Genomic DNA, 18,398 nt, shown 5'->3' with positions numbered 1-18,398 from the left:
TGATCGTGATCCTGCACCCCTTCCCCAGCCGTCCCCGCCAGGGCGCTGCGCCACATGTGGAAGGCACCCTCGTGCCCCCCAGGTGTGTCATTGCAGCACAGTCGCCTACAAGCCCGACGACTGCCATCCATGCGACGTAGACTTTCCTCTCAGTGGAAGTGAAAAACAAACCTGCTCTGTGGCTTAAAATACCAGAGTTAATGATTTTCTTCTTTCTTTCTTTCCCCTGTGCACCACTGCAACCAGGAGCGCAACAGATGCCCTTCCTGGAAACAGTCCTAGTCCAGGCAGCACCATGGAGAGCTCTGAGGCCAGACTGGGGAGAGCAGCACTATTTTTAGGGTCACATCTCTCGGGAAAAGCACCAAAAGAAAATAAGTCATTGGCAGCCCTGCTCACCAAAATCAAGAAAACCAAGATCCCATTCGGCAGAAGGTATTAGCATCTGCTTGCAGATCAGGAAAGTAATTTACACTCTGAGTGCCCTCTAGCATATTTTCATTTGTTTCCTCTAACAGGTAGTCCCATTGAATTACTGCTCACAAGACTTTCCCCCAGGACCGAACACAGGAGCTTTCCAATGATGCAGCGCTGTGATTTCTCAGGAAGTTGGGGCTCTCAAAAGTCTGTTTTTATGTTCTCTTTTCTAGGACTTTGTCCTTTTGTCCCGTTCCTCTCTTGGTTCGGGGACACAGGGCTAGCCTTCTGCTTTCCTGTCATCCCAGAGAGAAGGCATCTCTCTCTTTCCCCTTCCATTTCAGAAGTCCTCACATGTCTTAACACCCTCTCTCCCCAAATTTAGGCCATCTGCTTCATATCTTACAGTCATATCCATTGCCTGGGAAAGTCCTTTCTCTCTTGCCCACAGACATGACATGGAATCCACTAAAGTGGAAGTAAAACTATTCCATGCAACGTCCTTTCTGAATTTCAGAGTCTCAAAGCCTCCTGCAATCTCGTAAAGATCTTTTAGGTGAGAATTTCTCTGAGAATTCTAACTTCCACTGATACAGTTCACTTCAGTTTCTTCAACTCTTACCCTCTACTCTACCATTTCCCTTCCCCCTTCATTTCAAAGCTGATTCTTTTCTATTTTTTCAAAAGTCTCCTCTCACCCCTGGGCCCTCCTTGCTCACAAGGTTTTTATCCAGGTGAGTGGAATCTCAACCCCTTTCCTCAAGTGCTGAATCGCTCAACCCCCTGGACAGAAAATGCCAGAACATTAAACTGGAAAGCATTTGTGCCATCATTTGCCCTCTCACTCCTTCTTCCTGAGACAGAGGCTGGAGGTTCTCAGCAGGAGCCAAATACAAACGTGCAGGAAAGAAAAGTCAGGAGTCACTCCGTGGCTGCCACACAGGCCAAAGCCTTGCCCCGCGCCATGCTTGCTTTCTTTTCCTGCATTTCATTATTTGGGTTCTGGCATTTCCTTAAAGAGAAAGCAAGTATCCTGAGACATTTAAGGATGAAATGATACAGATTTTGGCATGTTGCTTCAAAAGATGCAGTGCAGGGAGGGGGAGTTGTAGTGATAGAGCTGAGACGAGCTCGGCTGTGAGTTGAAAACTGGTGGCGTTGAGTGGCGGATGGATGGCCGGGGTTCCTTACGCTACTTCTGTATGCGTTAGACAATTGCTTTTTAAAAGTGATAACAGGTAAAGTCCTCAGAGTGGCTGGTCAGAAACGCTACTTCCCTTACCAAGGCCTCAGGCAGGGCTGCCCGTGACAGGGCTGTCACCAGGTTGCAGGTGTGCGCCAGTGTCTCGTCCTCTCCCAGAGCCGGGCTGCTTCATGGCTGGGGATGGAGATAGTGGGCCTGAGCACATGCTCAGGGAGGCAGCCGATGGCAGACCCTCCGCTAGCCTGGCCATGCCTCTGAGAGCCCCAAAGTGCCGGCAGGCTGGTCCTCTGACCATGCACTGGGGGGCCGGGAGACAGGACTGACTTTGGAGGAACCTCCAGCAAACAGTCAGCGCATCCTTGCCGGGGCAGGCAGCAGAATTCATGCAAAAAGCCCTTGTCTTTGCAACTTAGAAATTCCAGTGGGTTGCCCCTGGCTTCTGGAGCCTTCTCGTCCCTTCCTGTGATTCTCAGATGGCCCTAGCTTCCTTTTGTGGGCCATTTCAGCTTTCTAATATATGGCTTCAGAAAGAGCAGCTGGAAGTTTGCTCAGCTCTCTCCCAAAGCCATGGAAACGTGGTGGGCACCAGGGCACGGCTATGCTCCGAGGGAAACTCTGGGGGATTGAGTCTCATACCCTGACAAAAGACATGTTCTTAACCTTAATCTGAGTTCCTGCTGGTGTGCTGCACATGTAAATAGGACCTTGTGAAGACGTTTTGCCTGTCCAGGTGGGGCTCCTTTGGAAATGAGCGCTTCCACGATCCTGGTTAGGTGTGGCCCAGCTGAATCAGGTGGGCCTTAGTCCACCACCTTCTAAGGAAGCCTAAGGTCAGAGGAAGCCACAGAGGAGAGCAAGGCGAGCCAGCTTCAGAAGGCGGCCGGCTTCAGCGGGAGAGCACGGCCTTGCCAACGCCTTGATCTGGGGCTTCCAGCCCATAAACGCCTGTGGACACGCCCATCCCTCAGGCCACGTGTCCTGGCAGCCTGGCCAGCTAAGCCCCACACTTGTCCCCTGGGCTGGTCTCCCCGCTCCTCCAGGGGTCTGAGTCCAGGCTGGAGGTGGACCTGCACCCTCAACCCCTAACGGCTCCAGCCAGCACCGTCTTGCTCCTGCTGTCACCAGGGCCATCCAAGCCACACAGCCCCCCAACCTGCAGGGCCCCTCTCTTCCCCCGGGCTGCTTGATTTAAACAAAAGGCTCCAGCCTTGGTGGTCACGCACCTAGCCTTGGATAGACACAATTCTCTTCAATTTCCACGGCTTCCAACCACGGCCTCTGCAGATCCCCCATCTCCACCTGAGCTCCACTGTAGCCCCCAGGAGGGACCGTCCCCAGGGACCCTGGCCGCTAATCCAGAAACAGACCTGCCACAGCCCTGCTCATCCCACAAAGACGAACCGCACCCCGCCCCCCCGGCCTGGCTTCGGTCCAGCCAGCACCGAGCTGTCCCCTGCGGTGGCTGCGGCCTCCTCCCACCCTGGACTGGTCGGACACGCTGCCCACCTGGACCCTTCCCACCCCAGGCCCCGTCCCAGGTGTCCATTTCCTGTGTGTTAATGCCTTTAAAAGATGGATGGTTGTGAGCTTTTTATTTTGGAATAACGTTAGATTTACAGGAAAGCAGCAGAGGTAGTTCAGAGCGTTCCCATCCTTCCCTCCCCTAGCTTCCCTTGAGGCTAACATCTTACACTGCTACTGTGTGTCTGTCAAAACTAAGAACCAAGATTGGTCATGAATGTTTGTAAAACTTAAAAAAGAAAAGAAAAGTAAACCAAAAAGACCGTCTGAGATTGACCTGGGGATCTAGGTCATGGCCACGGCTGGGAGGAGGGAGAGCTGAAGAGCTTAAGCCTCGATCTCCCGCATGTGTGAGTGGACGCGATGACGGGGCTTCCAGCCCACCCTGCTTGGACCTTTGGTGGACTCAAGGGAGCCCAAGATCCCCGACACCAACTGCCTACACCCTGCTGGAGAGCATGACCTCACAGCTTGATCCCAGGACAGACGGTGTCAGGAAAAGGAGGAGGAGAAGAAGTAAAAGAAGGAGGAAGAGAAGTAAAGGAAGAAGGAGGAGAAGTAAAAGAAGAAAGAGAAGGAGGATGAGGGAAGGAAAAGGAGGAGGAGAAGAATAAGGAGAAGGAAGGTGAAATAGCATCTATCGTATCAGTCTTGCCTCAAAGTTCAGCTCACCTGCCAAGAAGATTAAAAAAAAATTTTTCCGCCTGAAAACAAAGATAGGTAAGAGGAGTTACCAATTCGCTCTCTGCATGCCTCACTCCAAGGAACAATTTATCAGTGCTATAGAGCTGTCAGCTGCTGACATGATAAGGAATAACAGCAAATGAATAATGTTTCCTCCAATACCAACTCCTTTAATTACAAGCCTCTTCTTTCCAGAAGAGAGACAGAAGACACAGAAACACCAATTTCATGCACTTGTGCCTGAATAATGCCTCCACGCCGCTTTTTCCAGATGGCAACCTTCTCACTGGAGGAACTAATGATGTGGGCATATTTAGGGGAAAACCAATAACGCCGTCTTTAACCTTCAACAACAAAAAGCGTGTTGTACAAAATGTTCCTTGGGATACATTAGAAAATATCAATTACATTGCTCACTGAGGTGTAATCAGCTGTAATAATCAAAATTAATTTTTAAAAATAATTAAACAGACCCCAGGGCAAATAGTTGCTGTTCCGATGCTGTGACATCACAGTCTACATATGTACCTGAGAAGTTGTGCCTTCTGTTAGCAACAAGGCATCTCGGGAAGAGGACGGAAGGCTGCGGAGCTTCAGCTCGGCTCGAGAAGGGGGCGTTTTACGCCTGACTCCGTGCACTGTGATGCACCTTCTTAAAGAGCTTACGCCGTATAGGCACTCTACGCAGTCCTGGCCAAGGGATTGGTGCAGGATGCTGCTCAACAAAAACGCAGTCAACTTTTTAAAATGAAAACACAGTGCCTGTGGCTGCAGAATTAATTTGTCTAAAAATATCCATGAGATATCATTATAGGCCACAGAAAGGATAAATAAACCAGGTGGGAAGTGAGTTGAGGGCAAATGGGAAGGATGAAGCCATAGAAAAGGGGTGTGTGTGTGTGTGTGTGTGTGTGTGTGGTGCAGAAACTTATCCCACTGGATTATCTGCAGTTACAAGAGCTGGGCCACTCTTGTCTCTGAGTTTCCTAGTGCCCAGATCAAAGAGGAAAACACAATCAGCTACAAATCCCTGCTGGTCATGTGAGTTGCTCTGGAAAAATCCAGTTTTTCCAAACATTAAAGTGAAATTTCCTGGGGCTGTCCAGGAAGTGGGGGGGTGGGCTCTGGTGCTCCTCTAAACTTCAGTGCAGCCCCACGGGCTTCTTGGAACGTCCCAGCAAATGCTGCCTCAGTGCCTCTGCCTGGCCCTTTGCGGTGCCTGGATGCTCTTTTCCAGAGAGCAGCAAGGCTCCTGCTCTCCCTTTCTTCTCAGTTCTGCTCCAATGTCCCCTTGCCAGAGTCGGCTTGGCTGACCACCTCCGCCCCAGTAGCACACTCTCCTCCTTGCTCTGCCCTACTTTTCTTCATTGGAATTTATGAATCAATTTATCTATTTGTTGTCTATTTTTCCCCCTAAATGCAGTCTCCAGGGAAGCAGAGAGTAGGTCAGATTTGTTCTCCTCTGAACCCTGGTGCTGAGAGCAGGGTACAGATGAAGCACTAGATAAATATTTGTCGAATGAATAGATGAACAAGCGATGAGATCTCAACTGCTATAGAAGATATAGAAGAAAGTATCTTCAGCAGCCATCTTCACCCAAGACAGGGCCAAGCTAAAACAGGATTTCTTCTAGACCTTTTGCTGTGAGCCAAGAGCAAAGCTGGAAGTCATTTTGGTAGATCTGCCTGCATGCCTGCAAACATTGGCATTGACTCAGCTTTCAGATGAGTTGCTTCTCCACCGTCTCCCCAGGACATGGAGGGAGTGGGACGGTGCAAGTGACAATGACGGTGAGCTAGGCAAGGTGGGGGCCGGGGAAAGAGGCAGCAGCAACAGGCCACAAGGGTTTCATAAAAAATGTCCATTCACAGCATCCTAACTATGCCTCCCCTCCCCCCAGCCAGGCTGACGTGACCTCCTGGGAACTGTGCTGAGCTGGTCAAGGGACAGAAGCGCCAGGGTGGAGCCCTGGGCTCCTTCGGGAAGGGAAGTGGGGCTGGGCCCCTCCTGCCACAACAACAGTGGTCAGGATCCGACCCTGTCCAAGCTTCCAGGGGCTCAGCACAGCTATGGCGCCTCAGCAGAGAAGAGTGAGGAGGGAAAATGCAATTTGCTCAACTGTCTTCTAATCCTAGGGCCGTGTCCCCAGTGCTTCCTTAAATACTAGTGTAAACAGCACACCTTCCCAGTTGTGAGTACAAGAAACAGAGGCTCTGACGGGGTGTGTGAACTGACCAAGCTCATGCTCAGGAGCACAGGTGGGAGATCCGCTGCCACTGACCAGCTGAAAAGTTTAAGCTCGGTTTCCACATCTATAAAACAGGAGTAATAATATTTGTCTGGCACAGCTGTTATAAAATCCATTCATTCATTCAATCAGTCAACCAAAAAACTTACTGAACAGTATCATCAATGAGCCAAATGCTATACATTCAGCACTGGGGATACAATTATGAATATGACACAGGCTTTTTCTCTGTACTGAATACCCAATGGAACCAAGCTCCATCAAACTCATCTCTTCTCCATCTTCCCAGAAGCTTATTTTACTGAAGCTTGGAAAGAAGAAAGTTTCCTCCCCCAGGCTGCCTAGGCAGTTATGGGCAGACATTTGCTCCTCTAGCCCACCCAGCACAGGCGAATCTCCTCCCACGGTCAGCCAGCTGACCACAGCAATGCATGAACCCTTCCCCAGCAATGCAGACTCCTGGGAGCAGTGGGCCAAGCTCACTCTCTAGAGTTACATCACTGAGAGTGCAAGTGATGGCATGTGCCTCTCAGCTGTCCACTCCACCTCCCTGGGGAGCCCCTTCCCACAGGTACACAGTTATTTGTCTTTACATGGAACTAAGGAGATAGAAGCTCAGGGAAGTTAAATCAATTGCTCAGAGTCTCCTGATCCAAAGCCAGTGTCTGTTCAACCACCACAGTCTCTCTGAATACATCAGCGATCCCAATACTAGAACATTTAAGACAGTGCTTTCCCAAAATAGCCACAGCAGTATAACCCTTCTAGAACCTCCCACTCACTCCCTCATTGGGAGGTGGAGTCTATTTCCTCTTCCCTTGATCCTGGCAGAACCTTGTGCCTGTCTTGAAGAAAGCGATGATGGGATGTGGTGGTGGTAACACTCCATGAATTCAAAGCCAGGTCATAAGAGGCAAAGCAGCTTCTGCCTGGATCCCAATCACACCCGAAGAGCAGCCCTAGAAACCTGGCTGCCATGTTGTGAGGAAGCTCAAGCATGAGGGAGAGGCCCTGAGTAGAGATTCCAGCCAGTAGCCCCGGCAACAGTCTCAGACAAAGAGCTGCAATAACCACCAGGTGTGCAAGTGAAGGCGCCTTCCCATCACCCCAGGCTGATTCTGTCCCTGGGCGCTGTCCTCTGGCTGAGGTCCAGACATCAAAGAGAAAAAGCGGCCCAGAGCCTAAACAGACTTCAGCTCCTACACTTTGATTTATTGGACTTACTCCACTCAGCTAACATGGAGTTGAAGAAGGTCAACCACCACAACATGGAGCCTAGAGTGTCTACAACTGGAAGCGGGAGGAGTGCATCCAGTACCCATGTGGAATCTAAGCCCTCACTTGACATAGATGTAAAATGGACACAACCAATCCAATGTCCACAGAGAAAATGTGGAATGGGTGTGGGAACGGTAGCCATGGTGGCTGCTGGGTGTGGGGAACGGGAGGAAGAGATGAGATGTGGAGGCGTTTTCGGGACATGGAATTGTCCTGGATAGTGCTTCACGGACAATTACGGGACATTATAGATCCCCCCAGGGCCCACTGGATGCAACGTGAGAGAGTCTGGGCTATGATGTGGACCATTGACTATGGGGTGCAGTGATGCTCAGAGATTAACTTACCAGGTGCAATGGATGTGTCATGATGATGGGAGAGAGTGTTGCTGTGGGGGGAGTGGGGGACGGGGGCGGTGGGGTTGAATGGGACCTCATATTTTTCATAATGTAATTTTTAAAAAAAATAATAAATAATTTAAAAAAAAAAAAACAAAAAACAAAGAGACAAAGCCATTCCTGCTGTGCTCCAAAGGCCTGACACAGAGATTGTGGTCACAAGTTTTCATCTGTGCCACTGAGTTCCAGGAGGATTTGTTAGGCAGCTTTAGAGAAATGGAAGAGAAAACCCCAACAGCTCAGTCCCACACAGTCAAAGGCCCCAGCACTATGTCTCCAAAAATGGAGCCACCGCCTCAGTCTGCCTTTCTCACCCATGTCCTGGTGAGAAGTGGCTCGTACCCTTTGAACACACCTGCCTCATAAGAAGAATGGGAAGCAAGATAAATTTTTTTTTAATGCCATAAGGGACACCTGCTCTTGGCATTAACAAGGAACACATAGTCATGTCAAGTTGAAGTTGGTATAAGACCTGGCTTCCCTGGATGCATCCCCACCTGGGAAGCCACATGTATACCATGAAATACTCATGAGAACATGGAACTAGATCATAAACAGCAACAATAGAGGACAAACACAACCCAGGAGGTGTGAAGCAAATGTGCTGATCTATCTCCAAGGAGAAGGGGTCTGGGCGTACCTCGGGCCTGCACTCAGGGTCCTTGGTCGACCGACCGGGCATCAGTCTCATGGCTGAAGACAAGCTCCCGCTCCACGAAGTGACTCTGGTGTGCTGTGCAGCATTTGAGCGACTGGCCAGTGCCTTCTTCTCAGATGCTGGAGTCAGGGGGAGCAGAGATGACCAGAAGGACAGAAGTGAGCATACCTTATTCCTACAGCCCAGGCCACAAGACCACACTGCCATATTCTGAGTGGTTCCTGGCTGAAAAATGTAAGGTGGGCTTTGGAGGCACCCAGAACTTGCCCGAAAACCTAGTTCTGTGGCTCATTTCTTAGTATTGAAAAATTGGGCAAATTAGCTCAAGTTCCTGAGTTTCTAATTCTGTAAAATGGGGTTAACGGTATCTGATCTCATTGAAGCATCATGAAGATAGAATAAGAGATGTGTTTAAAGTGTAGGACCTAAAATATAGAAAGTGCAAATTACATGGTTGTTGACAAAAAGGGAACCATTTGTGAGCCTTCATGTCTGTCTTACTATTTTATTCTTCTATACATGCATGGGTATAGATGTCCTATTTTATTGCACTCTTCTCTGAAATGGCATCTGAAAGTTTGACTTCAGATTGTACATATAGGCATGTATGTATGAATGTGTATATGTATGTATGTATGTTCATATTTGGGAAATCAAATAGGCTTCTGTACTGCTGGGCTGTATGAGAATCTACACTGAAATAACTAACTTTTGAACCACTGTGAATTTTGCAATGTGAAAAGACTTCAAACAAGTGTTATGATCCACAATGGGGAGAACATGACCTCTTTAAAAGACAAATTTAACCCAACAGCAGTCCTGCAGCTGCACTGACAAGCATGAGGGTGGAAATGCTGAGTCACTGATAGCATGTGATGGGGTGAAGACTTTCACTTGGGAGATGAGGAACCTGAAGCTCAAGTGCTCTGCAAACTGTCAAAGTTACTCAGTGGATGCCAGGGGAGCACTAGGACCCCAAGCTCCAGAGCCCAGAGCAGGGCTCTGGTCATGGCAATCCCTCCCTCTAAGAGGTTTCTGGAACTCATCCCAGAAGCAAAGAAGTAATTATTCTTTTCGAGGAAAGGCACACGAGGTTTCAGTGATGCAAATTCCACCCACAAAAGGGAAGAGACAAAGGGTCTGAGTGGAGAAAGGCTCTGGGCCCCAAGTGTTGCCTTGGGGAACTCTGGCTCTCTAAGACACTGGTGCTGGGTGGACAGAGACCTAGGTAATGCTGCCAGGCCTTGAATGTTGTCTCCTCCCAGAGCGGGGTGACCTCTTCAATCTTCACTTCGCTTTCTCCAGGCTTCACCGAGAGATCTATCTTGAGGGCGTCCTCCAGAGCTTGGCGCCTCTGCGCCACGAGCTGCTGCCAGAGTGTCCGCACTGTCTTCTGGATGTTGTGCTGGACTAGCAGAGAGAAGACATTGAGTAGTCAGGACAGCCTCAAGGCTTTGCCTGGAGGCACCAAGAGATGGGCGGATCGCAGCTGCTTTTATTTCTGTCCTTCTCACTTAATTTCTTGAATGTCATCCCAGTTTGGAAACTTTAGTCAAGTGGCGACATTCCGTGTATGAGCCACAGAACTGATAATGCCACAACGCCCGTGGGAGCTGGCTTTTTCCCTGCCTCAAGCTGCCACCTCCAAGTCCTGCCCAGCATCATATCTCCAGATCTCAGGGAGCCTCTCTTACACAACCCCAATTCTATCGGATACCGAACGGATTGATATCTTGTGTGAGACTTAGGTACCCCAAAACAGTTCCTCCCAACCTTTCTTACTGGCCCCTCATGGGAATGGACATGAAACCCAAGTCTGTGCTTGGGGCCTCAGGACCAAGCCATTCTCCTCTTGCACTGAACCATGCTTCTCACCATTCACCCATCTTATTGGTCTGGATTTGCCCAAATATGGACAGATCCACCAAGCCAATTCTGCCTGCTGTACCCTACACATATCCTTCCTGAAAACATGCCTAAATTTCATCTGATTTGGGACTATTGGGTCCCTTCTCTGGCACCAGCCTCTAAGTCTGTTTTTCTCACCCTAGGGAGATGAACACTGCTCTGTCCAGCCCTGCTGACCAAGTCCCAAAGTGTGTGTGTTCATGCTATAGTTAGGATACTTCAAATTTACACTATTTTGAGTATTGGCTTTGGGTACCTCTCTGACCAGAATGCAGAACCCCTTGTGCCTACCACCTGATATCATAAACTACATAAAACAGCCTGCAAGCCAAATAGTAGAAGAAGGTCTGTGAGGCTTCCTGGATCAAAGGGAGCAATCTCTGACACACACTTGGCTTCTATCTTTTCACAACCTGCCAACACCATTAGCCTACTTTGAGTTTAGTGAATCTAAGAAGAAACACCATTAAGCCAAAAGTTTCAATGAAAGTAATGAGTTTATTTACTCTGTTCCCATTTTCTAGAGAAGAAAGCTAAGAGGTAGCTGGCTAACGGCTTGAACCAGGGGAGGTGGCTTGCCAGTTTCCATATCTATTGGTTCAAAGGAACATCCGAGACAACCTGAGAGGTGAAATCAACTTACAATGAAGCTATTGCCTACTGCAGAAGCATACCAAGTCCCTGGTCTAATAAAGTCTCACAGTGCTTTCTCTACGTTTATCTCTCCCTTCCTTTTTCCCTTCCCTCCCTCCCTCTCTTCCTCACTGCATCCATCCTTCCTTCCATCCATACCTCCATTCCATTTCTAATTTACAAAGATCCTTCCAATATTTTCTCCTCTTCCGGGTTGCTTTGCTATACTATTATATAATTCTGAGATTTCTGAGGGTCTGTTCTGGTCTTTGAAAATCACCTTAGTAGTGTTTGCATTCTTGTCTTGGAAAGGATAACCTGAAGAACGCAAGCCCAGCAGTTACCACTATCCATCTAACCTCTCCCCCCAAAAAGAAACAACAAATAAAATGTACCATCACTCAAACTTGGGAAGTCTTCCCCTCTTTTTTCTCTTGTTTCTTCATTTAGGGAAAGGAAGACTTGATGATAAGGAGTCATTCTAGGCTTGGGTTCCAATCCAAATCCTTCAGGATAGCTGGTGGACAAGAGAGGTGTCACTATAGATGCCAGTCTTTTTAGGATCATTCTACAGTTCTTTAACACTTACATGCATCCCCCAAACTCAACGCATATCAATACAGAAAATCTTGTCTAATCAAGTTAAAACACACCTTCTACTATACCACCTTCTACTATAGATATTATATGGCAACATTTTGGAAAATAGGAGAAACATCTCTCTATTTCCATCTTACTCTGTCTTTTTCATGCTTCTAACGGGTTGCTGAATCCTCTCCCGGTTTCCCCACCACCAGAACTGGTCATTCCCATTCATGCCCTCACCAAGCCCTCAGTCGTGCCCTTGTTTGGCACCAATTTCATCCTGCCTTGAACGGGGCCATGTAATCATGTCAGGCCCTGCGCTCAGAAGGGCCCGTGCTTGATTGAATGCTCTGCTGTCACCATCTTGAAACTCTTGGAAATTTTTTGAACAAGACTCTAAATTTTCATTTTGCCCAGGCCCCACATAAAGTGCAGCTGGTTCTCAGTGGGGCACAGAAGTTTATATATTCACTTCCCCATGGCCCATTGCTCCAGGAGAACTAGTCGTGTAAATGTCCAGTGCCCTCCTCTCCTAGCTTCCCTCGGCTTCATAAGAGGAAGAGGCTCTCAGCCAGAAATGACAAAAGTAGAAATGAAAAAGACCAACACATGAGAATGTCCATTCTTAATGCTTCTAGAATTCAGTAGTACCACACACACCCTTTGGATTTTGGAGGCCATTCTGCTAAACACGGGAATCTGAAGAGGGTAGAGTATCAAAGCACACAAATTAATTGGCCTCTCACTCTTCTTATCCATGCTTTTGGTTTGGAAGGGGTCTAATTAATGAAATATGAAAGAGGAAAAAAAGACCTTCCCCAATTTAATCTATACACTGAAAAAGGGTTATTTTATATAAAGATAAGTAAAGAAAAGGATAAGTGCCTCCTCTGGGTCAGGAGCATTTTCCATGCTTCCCAGAGAGTTTTAAGACATGTCAGCTCAAGTGACTTGTAAGTATGGTCAACACTATAGGGTTTCTGAGATGCTGGGAGCAACCAAAATTATCATTTGTACTTCCTAGTCATGATCATAACTAAGAAAAAGGACACAAATAAAGTAGAATATACTCTGTCCTCTTATCTTCCACACACAACCTGTTTCCCTTAACCAGAAATACTGCACATAGGCAGCTAGGTGGATGGTGGCATATAATATGTAAAAACTACCACACAGAGACATAGGTAGGTAGATAGATGAAGGATGATCTAGGTAGGTAGATAGGTGATTGAAAGATATGTATAAAGAGAGAGAGATAGAAATAGATGGATGGATAGATAAATAGAAAATAAAGAAAGACAGAGACAGAGAGAGAGAGAGAGAGAAAATAGATACAGATACATTGATGTTTTTTCCTGAGAGCAAAATAATTATTCTTGGCTTACGTGATAAAATATAGTATATTTTTCCTTCCTAAGATTATACTTATCAAATGCTAATGCATCTAAAATCTGGCAGCATTATAAAATCAATGAATACATTTAACGTTGGAATTGTCCATCTCAAAAATTAAATCAATAAGATATCTTACTAGTGTAAATTGTTCTTTCATGATGGTTCTACCACAGGCTTGGGGATGGTTCACCATATTATCGAATATTGCATATAATTTTGGTGGCCAGTTAAACAAAAACATTATATCTTTTATGTAAACCTCAATTAAGTGTCTCTTTAGAGCCTTCTCTTCTATGTCAACCATTGGCAAACAAGGACACCAGCAAGCAGCGCTCACCTGTGGGCATTGAGCAACAAAAGGCAATGCATGAGGCACAGGAGGAAGCCGGTGTTGGAATTGTAGGTGGCAAACACGATGTCCCAGTGCTCCTGTAGAAAGCTCAGGACGCTGAGAAGGCTGAGGCATTCCGACAGCGACTGTCGGGGCTTGGAGAGGCAATAGAGGATGACTTTATTTAAACTGCTATATAAAGTGCTGATGACAGCTTCCTTTTGAGAAGAGGCGTACTCGATGACCTAGGCCATGAAAATAAAAAACACGCACTCACATATCCTCATAAATGCTTTGTGATTTTAGACATAACCCCGTTAAATGTAAAACCAATGCAATCAACAAGGGCCCATTTCGAAAATTCAAGTATGACTAGCTTCATCGGTGTTTGAGCTTCTGTTTAAGTGGGTGATCAATAAAGGCACTCGAGACTTTTGGATGTATCAACACTTGTGCAGAAACAAAAGCTAAACATTCAACAAGGTCATATTATGGAAAATAGACAAGAGATTTCTGAAATATTGGTAATCTGGCTGACATTCAGCGTATGAGAACATTCCAGTAATCACTACTAATTTTTTTTTAAAAGCATTCACATATATCAAGTATTTATAATGTTGTAGGTATCACACTAAGCATAGATTTACATATATTATCTAATTTAAACCTATAATACCACCTTGAAGTAAACACTAAGATTATCTCCCTTTAGAGATAATGACACTGAAGGTCAGAGCGGTTAGGGGGTCAGCAAATGTCCAAACTGGTCCTCAGAAGCACTCCAGAAACGTGAGGCCATGCTACTGTCACCACGTCACTCTGTGCTATGGAAGAGGGCAGGTGTCTAAAGGAGATGGGTGAAGGAGTGGGAGGTATAGGGAGTGGGGTATATGAGAACCTCTTTTTTTTTTTAATGTACCATTGTATCTTTTTTAAAAAAGATTAAAAAAAAATAAAGGAGATGGGATTCCTATGGAATTTAGTGCATGAGACAAAATTCAGTAGGGGATGGCAGAAGACCCTGATTTGTATCCTTTGCACTGATTGGTCTGTGTGACTGTTTGGCTTCATTGAAAAGAATCCCCAGAACCAGAATTATGTGTAAAATTCTTCAGTCTATTGGAGAGGTCATTTGTTAGTGCTCCATCTCCTTCTCGGGATTTCACAGATAACGCAAGTGTTTACGATAAGTAAGGCAAGCGTTATCTGCTGGCCTCTGGGACTCATCGTCCTCTCCTCCTCCTCAAATGGGTCACATCTCTCAAACTGAGGTGACATCCTGAGAGGTACAGGTGGCTGGCAGGAGAGAGGGTGGGAGGTGGTCAGGACTGAGAGCCCCCTGGCCTGCCTTGCCCCCCCCAAGGATTCAGCAGGCACCCCCTGTTTGGGATGAACTCAGTGTCTACTTGGATCCACTGACGAGAAGAATGGAGATTTTTCTCTTGCAACACAACTTCCGGATCATCTGCTTTTAACCTGCTTTCAGAGTCCACAAGAGCGCTTTCTCCCTTCTCGGAGTTATTCTCAAAGAAGCCTCTGAAATCAGTTTTTGCAGGCCCCTGGACCCAAACACCACGTGGCTGGACCATCGTCACCCTGCACTGCAGGGGACTTCCCACATCAGAGGCAGGAGAGTCAGCAGGACGGGGTGGGAGCTGACTCCACACATGTCTGCCGGGGCTCTGGGCTCGTCCCTGCACCCACAGACAAAGATGTATGCTCAGAGGCCTCGGGGAAGAGGAAGGAAATGATTCCTGCAAGCTCTGCTACAAGGGCCAAGCCAGGGCTGTGGCAGAAGCTGCTGGAGGCAGATTTCAGATTGGTAAGAGAGTGCGCTTTCCAACAGTCATGAACGGTCCAAGAGGTGGGAATGTCTTGTACCAATAGGGAGCTCCCTGTCACAAGGAGGAATCAAGCCAAGAGCAGACAGTCATTTGTCAAGAAAGGTTTCCCGCATTTAATGGGAGGTGAGGACTTTAAAAGGTCCTCTTTCAACCCTAAAAGTCTGAGCTCATGTAACACTGCGTGTACACATATACGTATACACATCCCCCAGGAGTGCATCTGTAGGCATCTGTTTGCATATAGGAGTGTGTACAAAGATTAACACATATGTAACAACAGTAAGGCTAGGTCGGAATGGACTCTTGCCCAGATCCCTGGAAGGCACGAAGATGACAGATGGCAGCGGATACCAGGAAAGAAAACAAAAATGGATTTTAGGAGAGAAAGGCTTTTTTTGGCCCTTTCACTGTTTGTATTTCTGGTTGACATTTCTTTGATGAGGAATAACAACAATTACAGGCAAACCAACAATAGTGATACAAGCCCAAACCAGGAAAGTGGAGTCCAGGGCAAGGCCAGCTCAGGGGTTCAGGCTCCAAATCACGGCCTGAGGCCACGGCCGCCACGCCACAGCTGCCCGGCGTGGGGGCCACGCGCTCCCCCCCTTCCTCCCAGTCTCAGATCAGACCCGACCTCCGGGAGACGGCCGGATCCCGCTGGGACTCCCTTACCATCATGATGTGCTCCGTGATGAAGAGCAGGATGTGCCCGGGGTCTGCCGTGAACACGCCCCCGTGGAGCTTCTCCACCAGCTTCTGGGTGAAGCAGGAGATGCTGGCGAGCAGAGGGGCAGCGGGCCCTTCGGGCGTGGGCTGGGGCTCGTGACCGCCTGGGGGGGCAAGGAGCAGAGCGTGGGAAACCAGCCGAGTCTGGGCAGCCTTCGCCCGCGGCGGTTCCCAAAGCCCTGTGGGTCACCGGCCGCCACACACCCTGCTGCTCCGAATATGGAGACGTGGACACAGGTGACGCCCGATGCGTGCACGTTTATTTGAACTAAACTGATCTTAAATAATCTGGCCAGGGAGGGGAGAGCAAGCGAGGGGAAGCATTTCATCCAGCGGCCCTTGGGGACGAGGGTGGGAGTGAATTTAAGGGCTGAGGCGAATGGGAGGTGCCCAGCGCCCCAACCCCCTCCCCTCCGCTGGGCAGAGGGCAAAGCCGCGATGGTGACCGCCTCTGGGCGCCCGATGACTTGGCAGGGCCATGCCGCTACCTAGAGCGATCCCACGAGTCGGCCACGAATGTTCCCCCAGCTGGCAGGGTCAAGGGCTTGTCCAGAGCCGCGCAGCTCTCCGGAGAGAGCCCGGACCAGAACCCAGAGCTGGGGGACCCCTAAGGCAGACACCAGTCACCCCGCTGCTCTTCAGGAAGGACCAAACAGTGAGGGTGCCGCTTCGTAAGGCAAGGAGGAGGCATGCCTCTAGGGTTTCCAGGGCTCAAAACCACAGAAAGGGCTTTTCCTTAAGCCCGGCAAGAAGGCACGGTGCCCGGGAATTGAGTCTTGTGAATTAAGCCTCAACTTTAAATTTTGGGGAGCAACACCATCGCGGTCCACGCTCATTTGTTGAAGAGACACCACTGAGCAGCTGCTCTGCCCCGGGGTGGTAGGTGCCATTTAAGACGCTAAGCAGAAGAGGGCCACAAACCAACTGACACCTCGACTTCCCTTTTGGGGAGAAGCCCAAGTTCTCCTGAGGCTAGAGGAGAACCAGTTGGCTTGGAAGGCAGCACGCTCTCGGCGCGGTCCAGCCACGGACGGGCAGTGTGGAAGGAGCCGGCAGGGCCCCCGGATGGGGCTGAGCGGGCAGCCCCATCCCCACTGCTTACCTCTGAGCTCCGGCGCGCTGCCATGGCTCCCCAGGTGGAATATCTCCATGGTGGACAGCAGCACCTCCGACTGGAAGTCTCGCTTCTGTTGGCTCGTGGCATGGTCAGGAGCCGCCTGGAGCAGCGCGGGACTCAGTCGGCAGCCGCTCGGCCTCCGCGTGCACCAGGCCGGCGGCGGGGCGCTGCCCGTGACCGCCCCCTCCCGGGACGAGAGGGCGACAAGGGTGCCGCCGGCCACGGGCACCTGGCGGGGGCCTCAGGGTGGGCCCCGTCTGGGATGCACCCCCGGGGCTCCAGGCTGCAGCCAGCCCCCAGCTGAGCCCACCTGCCCTGCCCTGCTCCCCCTCCACTTGTGCCAAGAGCACTCCCCAGTATTTCGCCGCCACAATGTCCCCACCCCGGGCTCTGCTTCTCATCCGTCCGGCGCCCAGATGGGCCTGCGGTCCAGGGGGAGGGCCGTCCCTCCACATCCCTGCACCTTGGGGTGCTCTCAAACCTCCCCCCCACTGGCCCCCACTGTCTGTGCGAGTCCGCCCGCGCATCCAGCCCCGAGACACCTGCCCTCCCGGGGGGCGCCGGGCCTCTCCCACAGCCCTTCCCAACTCACCTCCAGGAGTGCCTCCAGCGGCTGCCACTGCTTGGGGGAGGGGGCCGCCAGCAGGAGCTCCCCCAGGAGCAGCTGCAGGAAGGCTTTCAGCTGCTTCCGGGCAGGGTGCCAGTCGGTGGGGGCCCGCAGCCCCTCTGCAGCACCGTCGCCTTCTGCCGCGGCCCTGGCCAAGTCGGCGTCCTGCGTGGACTCGGTCTTGGCCCCCTCAAAGAAAAGAGAGCCCCCACTTGCACAGCCGCCCTCCCCCCCACTCCTCCTGCACCCCTCTGGGCACTCATCCTTCCACCCGTTGCACATGCCAGGACACTGAGGCTTGGAGGATTCAGGCGAATGCCCAGGGACCACTTGCTTGTCAAATGGCCCCACTGAGTCTTAGACCCTGAGATAAGGGTGGGAAGACACTAAGACATGGAACCAGAGTGGCCCCCGCGCTGCTCCGAGACGCTGGGCGAGGGGCTTCCCTCCTCCCAGCCTGGCTGCTCCTGGCGACGATCGTGGCGATGCGCAGCGGGGCCGGGGCAGGCCACGAGGTGGGTGCAGGCAGCCGTGCCTGGCGGCTGATATTCCTGCCTCTGTCTTCCGTGGGGACCTCACCTTGACTTCTGGCTCGAGCCCTGCCGACGTGGGCAGATGGGCCCTCAGGTGGGAAAGGTGGTTTTTCTCAAGTTCCTGGCATGCTCTAGCTTGCTCTTTCTCATTTTGTATTTCTAAAACGAGCTGGGGAGGCATTGCCCCAGTTACCACCCAGGAGGAAGTGGAGATGCCGGGGGGCCAATGACACCCCCAAGGACACGCAGCCAGGGACCCCGGCTGCCAGCCCTGGGGTCTCCCTGTGCGAGTTCATCGGTTGGCACCTCC

The 18,398-nt window shown here is 50.0% G+C and overlaps 1 protein-coding gene across 2 annotated transcripts in view; it reads right to left on the bottom strand.

Moving 5' to 3' along the window:
- Positions 1-18,398, bottom strand: part of WDFY4 (WDFY family member 4) — a 270,517-nt gene that overhangs the window by 122,375 nt on the left and 129,744 nt on the right. For both annotated transcript variants that reach the window (XM_058299130.2, XM_058299131.2), the window contains exons 33-39: positions 17,541-17,744; positions 16,934-17,048; positions 15,778-15,935; positions 13,268-13,506; positions 11,346-11,467; positions 9,634-9,819; positions 8,392-8,528 (exon numbers count right to left, since the gene is read on the bottom strand). In XM_058299130.2, the coding sequence (XP_058155113.1) occupies positions 8,392-8,528; positions 9,634-9,819; positions 11,346-11,467; positions 13,268-13,506; positions 15,778-15,935; positions 16,934-17,048; positions 17,541-17,744 (1,161 nt within the window). The remainder of the gene's footprint in view (positions 1-8,391; positions 8,529-9,633; positions 9,820-11,345; positions 11,468-13,267; positions 13,507-15,777; positions 15,936-16,933; positions 17,049-17,540; positions 17,745-18,398) is intronic.

This window comes from Dasypus novemcinctus, chromosome 6, assembly GCF_030445035.2.
Source record: "Dasypus novemcinctus isolate mDasNov1 chromosome 6, mDasNov1.1.hap2, whole genome shotgun sequence".
Classification (NCBI taxonomy): Eukaryota; Metazoa; Chordata; class Mammalia; order Cingulata; family Dasypodidae; genus Dasypus; species Dasypus novemcinctus.
This window is presented reverse-complemented; position numbering and strand designations above follow the sequence as displayed.